At 32.4% G+C, this 21970-nt stretch overlaps 2 protein-coding genes across 2 annotated transcripts; one reads left to right on the forward strand and one right to left on the reverse strand.

The window, feature by feature from the left end:
* The first annotated feature begins 302 nt into the window (after window positions 1-302).
* On the forward strand, window positions 303-1387 carry LOC133817166 (BAG family molecular chaperone regulator 3). Its single transcript, XM_062249585.1, has 2 exons — window positions 303-671; window positions 806-1387. Exons 1-2 carry the CDS (start codon window positions 410-412, stop codon window positions 1018-1020), a joined length of 477 nt encoding a protein of 158 aa, XP_062105569.1. The 5' UTR covers window positions 303-409; the 3' UTR covers window positions 1021-1387.
* Window positions 1388-9192: 7805 nt separating this feature from the next.
* LOC133815818 (18.1 kDa class I heat shock protein-like) lies at window positions 9193-9916 on the reverse strand. The gene has a single exon (XM_062248611.1). It carries the CDS (start codon window positions 9817-9819, stop codon window positions 9373-9375), a length of 447 nt encoding a protein of 148 aa, XP_062104595.1. The 5' UTR covers window positions 9820-9916; the 3' UTR covers window positions 9193-9372.
* Window positions 9917-21970: the final 12054 nt, after the last annotated feature.

The raw sequence follows: 21970 nt of genomic DNA on the forward strand, positions 1-21970 counted from the left end.
TGACAAGTGTTTGGCCCGTTAATCAAGCAAGCGTGTTCCAAAGCTAGCATGCACCCACTCCCCCATGTGCTATAGCACCCCATAAAATTAGCATTACAAAACTATCCCCATCTTGTTCCCCATCCCACGTGTCATGATTTCATTGGCCATCACTATCATGACTCATTACTTTTTCTTTTTTTTCTTTCTACATTTTATTAGTACATCCCGGGGCGGCTTGTATTTTAGTCTTGGGCCCTTACTTTGTCCTATCCCAATTGCATGCTCTCAACTCTATTATATAACTAGCCAACATTTCCTTCTCACTTAGAGATTTCAACAAAGAGAAAAAGAAAGAGAGAGAGTTTTAGAAGAGCTTTAGTTAACAAAAGTGAAAAAGTAAAGGCAAGCTTACTCACTCAAGGCAAAGATGATCAAGTTGAGGTCAACAAAGAAGTACTTTGGAAGAAGCAGCTCTAAGCTTAGCAGTAAAGCACTAAAAGGAGCTGAAAATCAAAAGGAATTGGGAGCAAATAATAATATTGCTGAAATCAAATGGGAGCTTAGGCCAGGTGGTATGCTTGTTCAAAGGAGAGAAAGTGGTCAAAGTGATGGAGAAGGACTAATTACCATTAGAGTCTCCACTGTCTCACAATGGCATGACATATCTATTGAATCCACTTCTACTTTTGGTAAGAACTCTCTCCATCCATATATATACTTCCAAAATCAATTTTGAGTCAAAATAAGAAAACCCCATTTGGGTCTTGTCTAATACAAAGATTTTGCTAATGAAGAAGATTATGTTTTGACTTGATTTTTTTAGGGGAATTGAAGATGATATTGTCATTGGTGACTGGTATGGAGCCAAGAGAACAAAGGCTATTGTTCAAAGGGAAAGAGAGAGATGATGGTGATTACTTACACATGGTTGGGGTTAGAGACAAGGACAAAGTGCTCTTGCTACAAGATCCAGCTATCAAGGAAATGAAGCTTCTTGCCCAACCCATTACAAACTCTTGCTATACCATTAGGGTATGATAAAAAAAAAAAAAAAAAACCCCATTAAATATAAAAAATATTGCTCAACAACTAACCACTTAAAAATATTAAAAAAAAAAACTAGTAGTGAAATATGGTGATGGTTCTATTATTAGCACCGGAGCTTGGTAGATTCTTAACGAGGCACTTTTATTAGTGTGTCATTTTATGTCGGCCGGGGAAATTAAAAATATGCAAAAATATGTGTGTAAGCTGGTTGATGCATATATATCTGCATCATTTTCCCATAGTTTACATCTGTTTGTTTGTATTTTTTTTTTTTTTTTTATGTAGTAGATGTTGATTTCCATGTAATGAAATGTGTAAATCTTTAATGGTATTTGCTTTTGGCCAAATTGAGCCTCAATTCTCATCTCCCTTAATTGTCTTTGTCTTTTTCTTTTTTGTCCATTACTTATTATATATGTTACTCCACTTGTATCATTATTATTATTAGTACTTTTAGCCAAAAATGTTATGACTTATTATACCCCCTTGTAGTTATGTGTTACGCAACTTTTATATATGTATGTTTGTATGTGATGTGGTTTCGATTAACGATTACTATATGGTATATTCCCATCAATCACAACTGATATTGAGATATTGATAGCTTATATCTAAATGTCGTTTAGTATATACTTTTGGACATGCATGAATTAAGCCCTGTCAGAGTTCTCACCCTCAATTTTTGCTTTCCTCTGAATTTTTGTTATTACTTTATTAAAAAAAAATACAGTATTCTCACAAATTGAAAATACTGAGTTAGCCCTATATATAGTAAATATTTACAAGGGATATTTACAAGGGAGTTATATTACAGTCGTAACTAATTTTTTTTAATGCGCGTAAAAAATATGTTTGAAACTAGTATTCGGTACTATAAATTATTTGGAATTTTATGAAAATTTACAGGATGCTCTAAATAGTTACAATATACACGGTCATAAAAAAAATCGCACCGAAAACTGTTCACTGGTCGAGAACCCCATTGATAAGGCTTAAAGTGAAGCCCCTATAAAAGAATTATTCTAAAATGGATTTTATCCATGAGAAAATCGGCTCCACTAATAATTTTTTTTTATAATAAATCTAGTTATATGCCATAATTTTTTAAGTAATATGTAAACTTAAGTATTTTAGGTATATTACTTGTGTCAAACCGGTATGATCATATATATTAGGCTAGGTAAGTATTTGGTATTTTTGTAAATTATCGTTTTGGTACCCTATAATTATATTAATGTTCATTTGGTACTTTGTATTTTAAAATCGTACATATTCGATACCATGTATTTTGAAATCGTACATATTTGGTACCCTAAACTCAATTTAATTGATAGAATTTTACCAATTTAATCAAACTTCTCTAAATTATATGAGTTCTAAATTCAAATTTAATTACTTAATTACATATAATTGATGACCGTTTAGTCATATTGATAAAATTTTATTTATCAAATCTGAGTTTAGGATACCAAAAATAAATAATTTTAAAATTATAAAAACACAATATACCAAATAAGTAAATTCCCAATATATTAGATAACAAAATCTAGTTTGCATATAGTATAACTAATAGGAAACCTAGAACTACATATAGCCATTTAATTATAAAAACCAATTGCATCTCTGTAAAGTACTATATATATATATATCGAAATTGTAATATTTTAATAGGGACAAACTAAAAAAGTTGTGCTTTCAATCTCAGAGAAGAACTATTACTTTAAATTGTTCCATATGTACTAATTACTTAAAATTGTACTGTGTAATATATATATATATATGTATATATTATTATTATACGCACGCTTGCAAAGCGACACCAAAAGAATCATATATATCTCAAAAGCTGATAATTCATCACCCTAAAGTTGAAACAATAAGTACATTTTTATTGTAATCATAGCTAGGTATAAATCGCTACCTAGCTAAGCTAACTCGAAAGCTTTCATATTATTTTTTTTGTGGGTTTGCTCATTATTATTATTATAATGTGATATTGCTTGAACCAAAAGATAGAGAAATTGATGATGATGGTGATGATCAATGGCCAATGCCCTAGGCCAGGCCACAATATAATTTGATGATATAGCATTTGATGAAACATATTATACCCAAAATAAAAATCGTTGGTTGAACTGAACAATATCTAATAAGCAAAATCTGATCCTAACTAGGGCAGGGGTCCCATGACAGCCATTCATTCTCTTTGTTAGGGCAACATTCTTTTTCTGTGTGGGGAACCCATAATTAATTCTTTTTATTTTCTTTTCCCTTTTTCAATGGCAATGTTAGCAGGCACTATATATAATTAATGATTTTCACCTAAAACACTACTTGGAATTTTGTAATTGAAAACCTGGTTAGATGGTTTTTGTTAAGTGTGCTTTGTCCGACAAGTACTTGATCAGTGTTTTAAGCCTTTTGAATGAATTTTTATATGTATAATAAACTTGCCTTAGAAGAGATAATCAAATGAACAACTTTTCCATTTGGTCTGGTCTGGTCAGTGCTCAGTGCTCAGTGATGAAATCATAATAATCATTTTAATTAGTGTGTTATTTAATTATTACTACAACACTTGTGTTATTTATTATTATGGATAAATGCAATTTTGGCCCTAGAATTTTACAAAACTCACAAAACCGATTTTGTGTTTTTGTTAAATGACAATTTTGATTGTATATTTTGCAAAATTGAACAAAAAAGTTTGATTAATTTTTTTTAAAATGACCAAAATTTCCTCATATTTTATTAATTAATAAATTATTTAAATAATTAAAAATAAATATTAAATAAAAATCTTATAAATTGATTTTAAAATAAAAAAAATAAATAATAAATATTTTTAATTTCAAAAATAGAATTAAGATGTAAAATATAAAATAAAAAACTAAATCAAAATCTTTCTAAAATAAAAAATCAAACCTAAAATCTAATTATATTATCAATCGAAAAAAAACCTAAAACTAATAAATTTTAAAACCTTAAGGAGTTGTTTGGTAACACTTAAAAAAATTATTTTTTATTTAATTAATTAAAAATTTGAAAATTAAATATAAAATAGTGTTTGGTAACTTTATTTTTATTTATTATTTTAAAAAAATTTAATTAAAATTCATTAAATTTTGAAAATAAAAGTTTTTCACTTTCAAAATTTTTTAAAACCGTTTTTCGACTTTTTTTTTTCTTCTCTTCTTCAAATCAACATCTCATTTTATATTGTTAAACAAAAAATAAAAATAAAAGTTATCAAACACATTTATTATTTTTTATTTTTAAAAACAAAAAAAATAGTTACCAAACATATATATATATATATTTTTTAATAAAGAAACAAAAATAAAAATAATATTTCTATTTAAAAACACAAAAATTCTACCAAACACAACCTAAATTTATTCACCCTCTTCTTCTTCTTAGTTGACTCATCCATGTTTCTTGTTTGCAGGTACTTCGCTAGGTTGGTTGCAAAGCAAAAATGGAGGCGCAGCAAGATCTGAAGTCGACGAGGTGGTTGTTTGAGGCTCGGTACTTTGCCAGCTTGGTTGCAGAGCAACAATGGAGGCGCTGCAGTTTGGGGCTTGCAGACGAAGGCCTTCGATGGGAGGGAGAATGTTGTGGATATGAGATCTGGAGCTTGAGTCTTTCATTTCCGCCTCTTCTTCTTCTTCTTTGCAGGATGCTGGGACGATGGAGATTGGTGCAACAAGCACCAAGAGAAGGTTTGGTTCTGCAAGCGAGTTTGGTGCGACGAGGCTGGGTCAACAAGATCTAGTGTGAGATTTTTATAGATGCTCAAGATGGGCAGATTCATTTTGCAAATGATTGGCACGAATATGAGGGTTCTTGAGCGACTAGGCAAATCTAAAGTTTGTTGTGCGATTGGGTTTTGAAGCTTCCACTGGGTTATGAAGGTGCTTATGAAACTTGTACTGATTTTTGCTGATGTTTCATTGGATTTTTCTCATGATTTATGTATGAAACTATATTGGTTTTTGTTGATGTTTTTATTGGATTTTTGCTCATAATTTATGTATGAAATTGGGTTCAAAATGGTCTGGATCATTTTTATTATGGGTTTTGGATCATGATTTGTGATGTCGATGAAGTTATTTTTGTTTTTGAATTTGGGTTCAACGATGATAACTTTTTTAAGTGATTAATGATAAATTAAATTGTGATTTGATTTAGGGTTAATTAGGTTTTAATTTAATGATACATTTGGTTCTTTATGTTAATTTTTAATTAATAAAGGGTTCTAATATTTTTTAATTTTAAAAATAATTTATATAATTTTTTGTTTAATATTTATTTTTAATTATTTAAATAATTCATTAATTAATAAAATATAAGGATAATTTGGTCATATTTAAAAAAAAATTGACCAAAATCTCATCTAAAATACTATTTTGTTCCGTTTTGCAAAAGACATGATCCAAATTATTATTTAACAAAATACAAAGTACAGTCAATAACTTTTACATAATACAAAGTTGAAAATGATATTTATCCTATTATTATTGATATGTTAAAATAATGAGTATCATTATATACATACACCAAACAATTGAGTATATATATATATATTTATGTACCATAAGATATATATGGTCTCCTGGCTATGATTTGTGCCGACATACCTCTTAATTTGAGAATAGGGTGAGTGTCACTTAAGCTAGTATCTTATCTGTAATGTGTCTTTGTAATTTTATTAGTTTATGGATTAATTAGTTCCAAATCCATAAGAAATGAAATCATATTTATGATAACACCCTTTTTATTTTGATGATTTATATATATAATTTGTAATATGCTTCAATCGAAAAAATTAGTCTTTAATTTTCGAAAGTAGTATATGAAACTAGACGTACACGGGTATTTGAACCAGAATATTCTGTCAAAATAAAAGCTTAATTAATATTTAAATGGATGGAAGAGACCGGAATCCTTTAACTGCACATGGGAAGATCAATTTTATATATATATAAAAATAAATAAATATGTTGACACTCTTTATTAGCATCAGTGCTAATTAATAATTATTAGTTCTTCAAATAATTAACAACGTGAAATTTTCTACACGGTTGTTATTAAATATTTTAAAAGAATTGATATCTTTTTAAAATATATATATATATGTCTTCAAATCTTTTTTTATTTATGAGTTTAATATTCATTTGATAATTAATAAATGTTCAGACTCTAGCTATACATGGAATTAAATATAAAAAAAATCATATTTTTACATAGTAAGTCAAAGAAATCTAAAATCGTATATAATAAATTATTAAAATCAGAAACTGATCAAACTAAATATAAATTAGCTCTTGTTAAAAAAAAATATAAAATTAGTTAATTGAAAAAATCATAATATTTTGAACTTTTATTTTAATCATTCATTTATAAATCAAGTTTTGACATTACTTTTGTGGATTCAACGACATATATGCCGTTTTCAAAATTGTCAAACGACATTTCATCTAACATTAAAAAACAAAAGAAAAAAATTAGTACAAGTTTCTTTCCTCTTTTATAATTTATTTATGGGAATTTACTTTTTTAGTACTCTATATTTTTGCAAAATATTATTTTGGTACTTTTTATTTTCAATAATACTCATATGGTATATTGTATTTTAAAATTATACATATTTGATACCATAGACTTAGATTTGATAGATAAAATTTTATCAATATGATCAAACTGTAATTAAATAATTAAATTTAAATTTAGAATTTACATAATTGACCACAGTTTGATTAAATTGGTAAAATTTTATTAATTAAATTTGAGTTTAGGGTATCAAATATGTACAATTTTAAAATACAAAGTACCATATACGCATTATTAAAAACAAAAGATACCAAAATAATATTTTGCAAAAACACAAATTACAACCCCTTTATTTATTTATTTAATGCATAGCGTATGTTTGATGTTTTCATCTTCTCCTGTAAAATGACATGTCATTTTGCAATTAATGTCGTTTATTATATTTGTATTATAAAACGACACAATGCATCCACGTAATATGTTATTGTCTTAAGTTTATTTAAGACATGTTTATAATGATAACGTCGTTTTCTTTTCTTTTGAAAAACGACATACAACACTATTAAATTTACCCCTTTCAGAACCTGTCGTTTAACAAGTGTCAGCTGGTTTATATATATAGATTTTAAAATGGCGAATCATATAGTTCAATAAGCGCCACTTAAATATTTTCAACTTTACTTTATTGTAAAAATGGTCATTTCATTCAAATATGTACTATTTTCAACAGAAAATACACATGTATAAAAAACATGTGATCTTTTTTTTTTGTTAAAAATATAAATGTACCACATTATAAGTTTTTTTTATTTAAAAAAAATAATTAGTTATTATTATGCTAAAATATAAAATTATATTATTAACTTTTGCAATCTTTCAAATAAATAACTTATTATTTTTTAGGGAATAAAAAATATATTGTTACGTAGCACTTTAAGTCCTTATGAGAATCTCATAAGATATATGTCTGATTGATGATGTGTCTAACATCACTTCGTATTATTTTATATACTATTAATACCTTAAAGTATCTTATAGCATTAATTTATTAGTAATAAAAAATATATAGAGATGTAAATTGACCATTTTAATAACAAATGAGAATATATATTACTCATAAATAGAGTGTGTAGAATCTAATCTGACACAATTATAATTGGCTGCTAAAAATTAAATCGATTGAGTCATTTAATTGAATTGGATTTATTGTAAAAATTCAACATAGATCTATAAACTATGAATTAATGATTACCATATAAAATGTACATAAGTTGCAAACACTTCAATTGGATTTCGCAAAGTGATGCAAAGGAAATCTAAATTTAAAATAAAATCTCCTCCTAATTAAAAAAAGAATAAATAAGAATTTTGCCTCAAACTATTACCATTGTCACATCGTGTCTCTAAATATTTCACGATGTTAAAAATTTCCCTCAAACTATGCACATTACTGAGTTGTGGGACTTTAGTTAGATTTCATTCTATGTGGCTAACGGATAATAGATTTGACATTTTGGGTACTGACGTGGCAGTGTCACGTGTATAATTCAAATTTAAAAAATCATTTTAAAGATTAAAAAAACAAAATATTAATTCAAAAATTATATAATATATTTACTTATTAAAAAATATATATTTTTATTCTTTTTTTCTTTTTGCCCCACTCCTCAACTTCGACTTCTCCTTCTTCATTTTCTACGTTTTATTTTTCAGGTATCTGTGAGGTTTGGGGTCAGTGACGATGGGGTTGGGGTTGTGGATTGCGGGGTTGGGGTCAGGGACTTGTGGGCTGGATCTGCGAAGTTTGGGGTCAACGGTGACGTGGTTGGGGTCGTGGACTGCGGTGTTGGTGTTGGTGTTGGGGTCGGGGATTGCAGGCTTGATCTGTGAGGTTTTGGGTTGGCGGGGACGAGGTTGCGATCGTGGACCGCAAGGTTGGGGTCCGGGCTTGTAGAGGTTGAAGGTGAAGTCGCTGGGGTTAGGGTTGAGTTCATATATACATTTTTTTTCTTGGCCATTTAAATCTCTGATTTAGTTATGTATTTAGGTTTTGCTTGTAAATTTTGATGTTAAATTTATTTGAGATAAAAAATTTGGAATTAATTTGGAAAAGTAAAGAAGATATAGCAATAGAGTGTATCTAAGAGATTTGATGGGTGGGTATGAGGATGAAAAAGAAGAATTGTGAGGACTAAAGATTTAGAAAAAAAATGATTCTTTTAATTATTGTATTTTAAATAATTTAATTAAACTTTTTTTTTTTTTAAAACAACTAATAAGCTAACATTTTTTTTTTAAATTTAATAACTTTATAACTATAATCATTTATTAATTAATTTTATTTAAATAAAATCTATTTTATATATTTGATAATTTGTTTAATTTTAAAATTATAAATTTTTAGTATTTTGTTATTTTTTTAATTTTTAAAATAATTTTTTTAATTAATTTTAAATTTAAATTATATACATGACACCTTCAGTACCCAAAATGCCAAATCTATTATTCGTTAGCCACATAGAATAAAATTTAACCGAAATCTCACAACTGAATAACATACATAATTCAATAGTAATTTTTAACAAAGCAAAATATTCAGGAACACAATAATTCAGGGAAAATCCTATTTATTTAAAAAAACACAACTTTATTTACTAAGTAATCACAACAGTTATCAAACATACATACATAATTTTTAATTACATAAACATTGACAATCACACTATGAAGCAAAACACACACATTTTTATTAATTTTTAGTTATATATATATTTATATAGATCACCTTAATTAATTAGCTTGAATCTGAATGAGCTTTCTCTCTGGTTTTTTCACTTCTTGCTTTGGAATAATAACAGTAAGCACACCATTCTCCATAGACGCCTTCACCTCATCCACCTTAGCATTCTCCGGCAACCGAAACCTCCGGTGAAACTTCCCACGACAACGCTCCACGCGACGCCACGTGTCATGACTATTTTTGGTGTCGTTTTTGCATACATCATCGTCGTTTTTCCTCTCTCCACTAATTTGCAGAACCCGGCCGTCGACCACCTCGACCTTAACTTGGTCTTTGGTCAGCCCAGGAAGGTCGGCCACGAACACGTGGGCTTTGGGGGTCTCTTTCCAGTCGGTCGGGGTGTTGAGGACAGGGCACTTGTTGATCAACGACAAGAACGGGTCCAGAATCACTTCTTCATTACCATTACCTTCGAAGATTTGGGGAATCAACGACATGTCGTATGAGCCTTATGAGAGTTTTAACAGTAGTGGTTTTGGTTAGAGTGTGAATGTGATGGATTTAACTCAACTAAATATTGTTTTGGTGCTTTGATGTGAATGTGGGATGTTGTTATATAAATATATATATATTTATTTATAGTGGAAAATATTTAAATGTGGATGGATCTTGAACTTTCTCGTGGGGTCGAAGTTGAAGATAGAAACAAATGATTTGATTGATAGTTTCTCTAGAGTTTAGTACCATCTTCGGCAAGTTTCGGAACAACTTGAACATTCTTTTTTCTTTTCTTTAATTTTAATTGAAAATAATTATAATGTAACTTCTAGAATAGATATGGATAATCCTTTGATAAAATAAAGGGAATTTTTAAAAAATATGGTTTTTATATTATTAATGTGAAAAAAAAATGAGAGTTATACTTTTCTTAATTTGTATGGGAAATTTATTAAAGAAAAAATTAAAATATGAGAAACACAATTAGTAGCTAACTAAAATATGGAAATATCACTTTTTTTTTATCATAGTTATATTTTCTTTGATTTTGAAGGTAATTTTTTTTTCTTACTTGTTTTTTTTTTCTATTTTTTTCTTTTTTTTTTTCTACCAATTTTTTCCTTCATCTTTTTTTCTTTCCATTTTTTCATTATTATTATTTTTCTTTTATTCATTTATCTATTTTTTTTTTCTTTCATTTGTATTTTTTTTTTTCATATTTTTTTAGTTTTTTTTTCATTCTATTTTTTCTTCATTTTTGTATTTATTATTTTCCTCTTCTATTTTTTTTCTTTTTTCACACATATGAGCTTTTTTTTTTCTTCTTCCATTTTTTTCTACCAATTTTTTCATTCATATTTTTTCTATTCATTTTTCCATTATTTTTCTTCTTCTTATTTTCATTCTTATTTATTCATCTATTTTTTTTTTCATTCATCATTTCTTTTGTTTTTTTTTTCATTTTTGTACTTATTCTTTTCTCATTCTATTTCTTTTTTTTTTCTTTTTTTTCAAACATATATATTAACATTACATAATTATTCTACTATTTTTTTTTATTTATTATCTTTTATTATTGTAATTTTTTTATAGTTTTTTCCACTATATGTAAAAAAAAATCAAATCAATTTTTTCAGCATTTTCTTTTTATTGTAACACTTATAGGAATACCAAAATTGGGAAAGAAAACTAATAAAAATATGAAAACGTGAATGGGTAACTAGTTACCTTCACATTCTTTGTGTGTATATTTCTGATGGTAACTGGTTACTTTCACGTTCTGGTGTGTGTATATTTATGGTTTCTTTATGGTAACTAGTTACTTATGTTACTAAAATCATAGTTACTTCTTCTTCCTTTTTTAATGAACTGTTCTTCCATTTTTTCCTTCAAATTTGATGTTTCTTTTCATATTTAATATGAGTAACTCGTCACCCCTCTTAGGTGGCTGGTTACCCTTCTTATGAAAGAAAGTTACTCATCTCAGGATAACTGGTTACCCCTCCTGGTGCATGTTATTTATCCTAGCTCTAGGATTTTTTTTTTAAGATCAATCAAGTAACTGGTTACCCTACCTAGGATTTGAAAAAAAAAACGTACAATCTTAAAAAAACATGTTTATAATAAATAAATAATAATTTTAAAAACAATTCATATTACAAAAAAAATTTGCAAAACAAACAAAGAAAAATTTAATATAAAATTAGCAATATAAAAACAATATAAAAAAACAAATAACCTAAAAAAATAATAATCAAATTACAAACATACCCTTCCAAATTTGATTAAGAGTAAAACTATGGCATAAACCAACTTTTATACAAAAATATGGGAAAATAAACTCATAAAAGTGAAAATTCTTAAAAAAAAGCCATAGATTAACTTTTTTTGAAAAAAAAAACCATATTTTTGCACACTCTATTAAAAATCCCATATAAAATGTAATTTCTTCTAAAATAAAAAAGAATATATTTGGACAGGCCAGTTTTGGGCCCTAAAAATTTGGGAATGACGGCCTATTTTGTATAAAATTTCTAAAATTTTATGGTATTTTTAAAAAAAATGGGCCATTGTGCTAAGGGGCCCTAGGCGTGGAGTTGCCATGTGTCAATCGTTGTAGCTGTGGCCCACCAAAAGGTTGTCTGACAACTTTTGGTGAGCCTCGAGTAGTGGTGTGGAGTTCGTACACTCGACAATCGACATTTCCTACAACACTGCCTGACATGGGCGATCGTGCAGCTATATCTTAACACTGTCAGATACATGTTCCCCGCAAAGTTAGTGGCCAACTTTCTGCAAATGGGTCTCGTGCAATTTGGCTGGGCCCATGATCTTTATTAGTGCATTCCTATGTAATTGATTAGCATTTTACTCCCCAAATAATGAGGAATGTTATATTAATTATCCATTAAAGACATTAATGACCCATGCCCTTATAAATATGGTTGTGATATCTACTTGTAAAGGGTTCAAAACTTTGGCTAGTTAAGCATTATAAACTCAGAGCAATATATACGCTGTCTGAGACTCCATTGAAGCTTGCTCAAACAAGCTTCAAACTCACTAATACCAAAGACTCGTGGACTAGGTCTCTTTTATAGCCTAAACCACGTAAAACTTCTGTGTTATTTTTTTTCTATTTTTTTATCAAGTTCTTAGATTAGGTTGATAGCAAAAATGGCAGTCAACAAAATCCTTACAATTACCACATTAACTCGTTGAAATATTAAGTTTACAACACAACCATTCAAATTTAAAACTAATGTCTTAAAACAAATAACCAAAACACTTAGATAGTAACATAACATGAACACAGCAACAAAATTTACAAAGTGCTAACATAGCATCCAAAAACAACGACAATTCAATCAAATATATTTATATAATATATATTAATTGTAATTGGATTGGATCAGTACCTAATTGGATTTTCACAGTCTCATCCGTCAACCGTCCCAATCCAATTAACATCCAGCTTTTTAAATCCAATCCAATCCAATCCAATTGTAATTGGATATCCAACTTTTTGTAATTTGATTGGTTCAGGGTAATTAGATTGGTTTGGATCATGAGCACCCTTAATTTGGTGAATAACTTGATGAAAAGTGGAACCCATGATTGGGATGGGGATCTTTTGCTAGACTTGATTGATGAGAGTGATAGAGGTCTAATAATGAGCTTACCTCTTAGTTGGTCTTCTGATAAGGACCAGTGGTTTTGGACATATGAGCCTTCTGGTATCTACTCATTCCGTAGTTCCTATCGATTACTTCAAACTCTTCATGGGTGTTGGGTCTCGGAGAACAGCTCTGGTTTTTGGAGAACTATTTGGAATTTGAAGATTCCTCCAAAGGTGAAGAACCTCCTGTGGAGAGGAGTTTCAAGTTTCCTTCGTGTGGAGTTTGTATTCAAAAACACAATTAAAAAATTGAACTTCTACATATTCTAAACATATAGATCTCAAAATAAATATTCAAATAAAAAAATCACCTTATACTAAAATATGAGTGAAAAGTTATGCTTCATAATAATCACATGGACCCCACAACATAATAATCACATGGTCTAAACAGTCTATCAATAATTCTACTAGCAACAAAAGAATGTGTAGCACCAGACTCAATCAAAACAATATAAGGGGTTCCAGCACTGAAAAACTGACCTGTAACTACTGAGGGTGAAGCCTCAGCTTCTGCCTGAGTCAATGCGAACACTCGAGATAGGGCCGAGCTGTCCGCCTTTCTGGGTTCTTCCTTTCTTGCTTTTGGGCAATCTTTCTTGAAATTTCCCACTGCCCCACATAAAAAGCAGGCTTTTTCCCTACACTCCCCCATATGGCGCCTCTTGCACCTAGGGCACTCACGATAAGTCCTCCAAGCCTCACTGCCACCCTAGCGGCCAATTGAAATACCACGCGGTTGTCTGTTAGGGCCTGGAGCTGGGAAGGTGTCACGAGCCTTCATCTTCTGATCACTGGGGCCTCCACCCCTACCTGAACTCAAAAATGGAGTTCTTACCCTCCTAAACTCTCTTCTGGCTGCATTATCCCGCCAGATCTTGTTCTCTGCACTCTTAGCTGTGAGCGCCTTCTCAACCACCTGTGCAAAAGTAGTAACTCTAGCCACAGTGGTGATACGAACATCCTGGGCTATTCTAGGTTGTAGCCCCTAGAGAAACCACTCCCTTCTGGTCCCATCAGTGGGCACCAGCTCCATGGCAAATTTTGCCAGTCTATCAAACCTCAGAGCATAATCAGTCACTGATAGACTCCCCTAAAGTAATCTAATAAACTCTTCAGCCTTACCAGACCTGATGGCATCATTATAGTATTTTTGTTTGAACAGAGTCTGAAACTCTTCCCAACTCAGGGCATTGAAATTTTTGGTCTGGGATATAACTTCCCACCAAATTCGGGCATCCTCCCGAAACATGTATGTGGCACAGGCTGTAATGACCCAATTCTAATAAGGTTTAGGACATTGATTAGGACGTCGGGTGTAACGCCCTACTTCCTTAGAGCCGTTACCAAGTGAGTTTTAAGACAAAACAGTGTGCAATGAACTCGCTAACCGAGGTTTTTAAAACAAAAGTGTGACTAATAAAAAGTTAAGGCTGTAATCTTTGAAAATGCGCCGTTTCATTAAAAACTTCTAGTATTAAACATTTGGGATCCCAAAATAAGGTTTGAAAACTATTTACATCTTAAAATAAGTTTACAGTTGATTAATTATAAAAATCATAGATTATTACAGCCATTTCTCGAATAAACCCCCAACCAAAGCAGTCGGGCAGGCCAAACATGTACGCGTCGCTTCACGCTCTCCGTACTCATGGTTGGTTGACTCAATCTATGCCCTTACCTGCAACACAGAGCACCCGTGAGCCGAAGCCCAGCAAGAAAACTCATGCAGTTCATAACATATGCAAATTATACAGTTAATCATATCAGATAGTCCACAGATAAACAGGTCAACCATTAGACTAAGCAAACACGGCCATGCCGCCCCAGAAGTCTTACCAAAGCCTGGGGTCTCGGTCCTCACCGTAAGGATATCACATGTATCCACTGGGTCCTACCCTGACTATAAACATCCCATGTGCTAAGTATTACTTCCGGCCCCACTGCCGTTCTCGGCTCCGTTGCCGTTTCATTCCACTATAATCACATATAGCATAACCCAAACAACATTCAAACAAATACCAATTCATTTAAGTCTGCACCCTAACATGTAATGCAATATAGGGTCGTGCCCCGCAATCACACTATGGGCCCATGCCCTATCTTACGGGTGCTATAGTTTTCTTACCTGTCAATTTGGTAGCTTTCAACACTTGACTCCTTGAGCACGATCCCACTCGAGCCTTAGCGCACACCTAAACACAGTCATTGGTCAAAGTCAACACTGAACCCCAAGTCCGAAAACCTAGCCTCGGGACCAATCCCGAGCCCCCCGGGAAGTCCTAGATCCACAAAACAAGGTGGCGGAGTCAAACCCCGATCCCTAGGTCAAAATCCCTCACAAATAGCCCAAAAACCCCATTCTGGGCGCAGGGTAGCGCTACAGCGCTCAAAAGAGAGTGCTATAGCGCTACAAGCAGAACCGGCACCACCCCAGAAAGAAGGCCTAGCGCTACAACGCCCAAAGACTAGCGATGTAGCGCTAGTTGCAGGCAGGCAACACCAGAAATCGTTTTCTGCGATTTCTTTCAACCAAACTCAACCCAAAATTCCCCAAATCTTTACCAAACTCAAAAATCAAGCTTATAAACACTCTCCACTCATCCCAAGCATCTAAAATCCTCAAAACCCAAGCACATTCATCCCAAATCTCAAAATTCACCATGATCAACCCTAAACCCAGAAATTCAGTCAAACAACAAGGTTAAAGGCTTAGAATTCATACCGTTGATGCAATTTCGACCTTGATTCATTCCCTAGACCTTCATAGCTTGCTCATACTCAAAGCTTGCCCAGAAATTCCCTAAAATTTCCATCATCTCAGCCCAAAACACAGCTCAAACCAGCCAAACCCTTAAAACTGAAAACTCTAAGAACTTACCTCAAAAGTTGATGTGATCTTGCTAATCCTTGCCAAATCTTCAAGTCCAACTTAAGATCCTTGATGCTCAGCCTATCCTAGCACTTCACTGAGCTTTGCCCCAAGAAATTTGATGAGAAGAGGTACTAGAATCCCAAACCGATCCTTTGGAAAACCCCTCTGTTTTTCTCTCTTTTCTTTTCTTCCTTTTTCTTTCTTTTCCACAGCCTTTACATTTTTCCTAACAATCCCACTAAGTATATAAAGCCCCATATAATCAATCTCTAAAAAGCCAATTGACCAAAATGCCCTCCCTATTAATTCTAAACCCTTTTTGTCCAAGTAGGGCCATTTTAGTCATTTTACCCAATTCCCGCTAATCCTCAAGTGTCTCTAACATTTTCCCGCTTGCTTCCCAATACCTGATAAATCACCAAATAATATTCCTCGATATCAAAATTAATCTCAATCTATTCTCTAAATTCCTGCTTATACCCCCAGGCTTAACCCAAGCCGGGTATAAATTCTTCCTTGACTTTCCGCTAATCCGCTCACTGGGATCGTCTCGAGTCACAAGTCACAGATACACCCACATACCACTGTGGTCTCAACAATCATCACATAATAATACAGTTATGCCCCAAAATGGCCAAAATTACAATTATGCCCTTCTAACACAATCAGGGCCTACATGCATACTAATACACATAGTCATGCATCTCAAATAGTCAAATAGTCATATAACATGCTTTAAATCATAATCATGCATTAAACTCATCAAAGTCACACATAAATCCCATCATGCCCTCCTGGCACGCTAATCAAGGCCCTTAAGCCTTATTAGCGAATTTGGGTCGTTACATCGGGAGGGCCATAATTGATTTATTATGCCATTAAATAATTATATGCATATTTATGTGAATTATATTATTATATGATGATAAATGCATGCATATGGGTCCACTTTTTATTATAAGGGCATTCTGGTAATTTGGCCCGTTGAGGGCGTAGTTGTGTATTTTCATGCATGTTGGTTAATTATGAATACTACCACATGATAATGTGGATTTGTTCGAGCCATTCGACATGAGATGATCTTTAAAGACAAGTTATTGGTCTGGTCATAACGGGGCTAATTTCAGGGCTCGGGGTGAGTCTCGGGGTAATTTGGTGATTAGAACATTACCGGGAATTAAAGAGTAATGAGATATAATTTATTAGCATTTGAGAATATTAGAAATAACGGGAATTGGAGGGTGTTAATTATAGGGCTGTGCAGAAATGATTCGATCCAATAACAAACCGACCAATCCAATGTCAACTGACCGCTAAAAATTGGATATCCAATCATGATTGGATTGGATCGGATGACATTTTTAAAAATCCAATATTGGATCGGTTGGTTCTTGGATGACATGTAAATCCAATATATCTAACCGACCAATCCAATCCAATAATGATCCAATACCATCCAATTAATATTCAGATAAAAAATATATTATATATTTTTTTAAAAGTTAAAATATCATTGGATTTATGTTGGGTTTGTAATGTTTTGAACTAATATATTAGTCGTTTATGTGAAAAATCAGGTTTAACTCTTCTAAGGATCGGATTGGATGGATCAAATCAATCCAATTAATATTGGATCAAAAATATTGGATGGGTCCAATCCGATCTAATAAATATTGGATCAAAAATATTGGATGGATCCGATCCAATACAGGGATTCATATCCATTGGATGGAACCGATCCAATCCAATGACTTATTGGATCGGTTCGGTTCGGTTGAGCATACAGTATTGGATTGGATCGGTTGGAGAAATCCAACATCCAATGTATAATTGGATTGGATCTGGATGGGTCCAAAAACATTGGATATGGTCCAATGAACAGCCCTAGTTAATTATGATTAACGAAAGAGGCGGGAAATGACAATTTTGCCCTTGGTGGCTGTTAAGGGTTTTAAATAGGCTTGGGGGCATTTTATTCTTTTCACCTAAGGATAGATATAAACCTTTGAGAAGGCTATGGAAAGCTAAGCAAAATAGAGCTTCACCTTCTCTTCTCCCGTTCATCATTTTCTTCTTCATTTCTCTTTGAATTTTGAAGCTCTTTTTGAGGAACCAAGCTTTGATGATCAAGGGTTATGTTCTACCATTGAAGAGGGTGTGATTCTAAGATTGAGGTGAGTTTCTATCCATTTAAACTTTGGTTCTTGCTCTGTTTTCTTATTGCGTTTCAGTTGAAATTTTGGTTTGAAAGTTGAGAATTCAATGGGGTTTTTGGCAAAGTTTGGTTAGGTAATGATGCCTAGGACATGTAGAGTAGTTATTTGGGTTCATTTGGGGATTTCGATGGAGTTTGGAAGCATGTTTTTCAGGTTGGAAATGGAAAACTTGAAGGAGGAAGAACCAGGGTTGTTTAAGCCTGGTCCTAGCGCTGTAGCGCCCAAGGGAGGGCGCTACAGCGCTGTCCAGGGCCAGACTGCCTTGGTTGTAGCGTTGGGAAGATAGGGGCCAGCGCTGTAGCGCTACCCTATTTTTCCTGATGCATATTTGGGCACTTTTGAGGGTTTTTGGCTCAAGTTTTCAATTCTTAAGGTTCGGGATTGAATCTACTCACCGTTTGGGTATGATTCGGGGTTCCGGGAGTGAGGTTTAGGTCAAGAACATTTTATTGTTGATTTCATTAATTGGAGTTCTATATTTTGGTTATGACTAGGTGACCGCTAAGGGATTAAAGGATTGATCGTTCTCAAGGGTCGTTCTTAACGTATTTCTCGCTCGAACTAGAGGTGAGAAAACTGCACCCAGTATGTGATGCATGTGATACATGAGAAACATGTGATTAGGGCATGAAATGAATGTTGAATATGAGTTTGATCAGAGCTTGAGTCTCTGCATTTGTGCATGATCATAATTATGCTAGCGACTCTTAAGTAAGCATGTTGAATGCCCTACATTTGGATATTTGACATATGATATATGCTTGGTTGCATTGCTTACTTGTGCATGGCACTGACTCATTAGTCAGAATCGGCAATGGTGCCAGTATTAACTGTGAAGTTGTGACTTACTAATCAAGTTCGGCAGTAGTACTGAGCACTGGTTGTATGTTATTGGCTTAAGAGTCAAGAACGGTTTTAGCGTGTTTAACACAAGCCGAAAAGATTAGATTTAATCGACATAAGCATTGAATGACTTATCATGAGCATTAACACTTGACCAACCTCAAGTTCGATGAAAACTAAAAGCGCTTGTCTAGTTTCATGACTAGTCACTCAGAGTGAGGGCCAGAAGGCCCAGGTGACTGCATCGTTACATGGCTAAGGGTGCGAAACCCATATTAGTGACTCACTCATCAATCACTCATTCGGTTTAAGTTAGTGACTTGCTCATCAGTCACTCATCTAAGGGTGTGGAACCCATGTTAGTGACTTACTCCTCAGTCACTCATTTGATTAGGGCTATAAGCCCCAGCATGGTTATCGGAACCTTCAGTGTGATGAAAACTAAAAGCGCTTGTCTAGTTTCATGACTAGTCACTCAGAGTGAGGGCCAGAAGGCCCAGGTGACTGCATCGTTACATGGCTAAGGGTGCGAAACCCATATTAGTGACTCACTCATCAATCACTCATTCGGTTTAAGTTAGTGACTTGCTCATCAGTCACTCATCTAAGGGTGTGGAACCCATGTTAGTGACTTACTCCTCAGTCACTCATTTGATTAGGGCTATAAGCCCCAGCATGGTTATCGGAACCTTCAGTGTTAATCACTCATCTGTTTAGGATTAACTTGATAGTCATCCATACAGGAGGGCATGGCCCACAACCATTATTATTTGGACTTATTTGCATGCTTGAATAGGGCTACTACTGCTAGGCATGTCTGTTATGATTTGGTAACATATTATTACTGTTAATGAGCATATTGAGTTTTCTTCCTAAGCTTCGGCTCACGGGTGCTAAAGGCAAAAGAAAGTTTGACCATCCTTGAGTTTAAGAGCTTAGGTGACGATGTGTACATATGTGACTGCTCGACCGCCACGACCGAGGGTTGAAAGAGGAACTAGGGTTAAACCCTATTTTGCCGCTTAGGTCGGCTAGTTGTAAATATTTTGTTGTAATTAACATTAAAATTATATTTTTGGGATCCCAATGTATACAATAAACGTTTTAGTGAAACGTTGTATCTTAACCAAAAATTTTAACCCTAAACCGCTAATCATACTTAGTTACACGATTATGACCAAATGACTCGATTAGCGAGTTTATCACTGTTTAAAATGCACACCGTAACGGTTCATGGAGTTTAGGGTGTTACACAGGCCACCCTCTCATTGTTGGGAAACTCATACAAGATCTTTATTTATTTTCATGTAGATCTAATACTAAACAAATTAATATGAAATAACCTAGAGCATGTTTCTAAAATTGAATTCAAAGAGAAACAATGATAAGAATACTTACAGTATACGCAACGGAATGAATGAGTCATTCCTTCAGTTTCTCTAACCCTTGTATCTTTTCTGTCGTAGAGTATTACCAAGAAATTGAACCAATCTTCAATTTTCTTCACAGCCTTCCAAAGTATCCTTGAAATCACCTAGACTAGAGTGGGAAATTCTCAACACATAAGATAGATACAGAGAGAAGAAAAGAAAAGAATTAAAAGGCTTAGAAAATGACTTATGTTTAGAGAGAATCTAAAAACTATCAGAAAACCAGTGTCTGTCGTCTTGTGACTTATGTGTCTTCTTCTCTCACTTAGCACTCTTTTTATAGACTCAATTAGACCATTTAATTTAATTAAAAAGTCAATAAAATAATAGCCAATTAACAGCCCTAGGTCAAAATTATAGTGGGCTTTAGGCCCTGAAATTTCTCATTTGATTATAAGCCCAATGGACTTAAAATCAAAGCCTGCATTATTTTCTATTGATTTAATTAATCAAATAATTATTTAAATCATTTATCAAATTAATTATTTATAATTTGAACCTTGATTTAAACTTATTTATTAATTTAGATACTAATTTATATTAATTAATAAATCTGCCATAATTTCTCTTTTCTTCTCAAAATTACATAACTCTGTGAAGCTATCCAAAATTGACCTAGTCAACTTTGATAATTCTAATTGATACTTAAATCAATTAATTGAGACTATCTAGATGATTTTATCCAAGGTACAGTGGAGACCATGGGCCTATGAAATCAAACTTAATAAGTTATCATAAATCTAACAAATAAATTTACTAACTTATTAATTCCTTGTGACTCCACTAAAGACTCGGAATTGCACTATTGAATTCATAAAACGCTCTATAAAAAATATATATACACTATTAATTATACATTGTTACAACCATAATTGTCACTCAATCTTCTATAGACGGTCTACAATGAGATGGGACTAAAATACTGTTTTACCCCTCATTATATTTTATCCTTAAAACACTTAGTTCCTCGTAAATGATATTTCAGTAAACTAATATTAATTATTGAAATGAGATCTCTATCATTTAGCACCTTGAACCAAGCTAAAAGGAAACCATTATTTCACTTCTTCATCAAAAGCTATAGATGTTCATATCTATGATTAACACTCCCACTCAATTATACTACCGAGTTCCCAAGATGTAAGTATGGGCTAATCTGTAGGGTAAGCTGGTAACGAACAAGTCAAAGAACTCAAATAATACAATCAGTTAGAATACTAACCACTCAGAATTGAGATTGAATTGACCTATGGTCAACTATATGATATGACTAGAATAGATAATAAAGATATGTTTACTTATCCTATCAACTGTCAATATCGTTCCAGTCCAATGTAACAAATACATCTGATCTTATCTACTTTGCTAATGTTCTGGAAAGAACATAACACCACAATGTGTAAGTAGATCATATTGTAGATTGGCAAGTCAGTGTAAATCATGTGCACTGACTAATCTTTGGACTAACTTATTTTAAACATATAATCATATTTATATTCCGCTGTGATTACGTCACTATAAATATGATTAGTTATATGCTCGGGATTTAATAGAAGTTTATATTAAACAAATAATCATGAAAATAAAACATGTGAGCAAAGTGATTAA

Source organism: Humulus lupulus, chromosome 2, assembly GCF_963169125.1.
Source record: "Humulus lupulus chromosome 2, drHumLupu1.1, whole genome shotgun sequence".
Taxonomy (NCBI): Eukaryota; Viridiplantae; Streptophyta; class Magnoliopsida; order Rosales; family Cannabaceae; genus Humulus; species Humulus lupulus.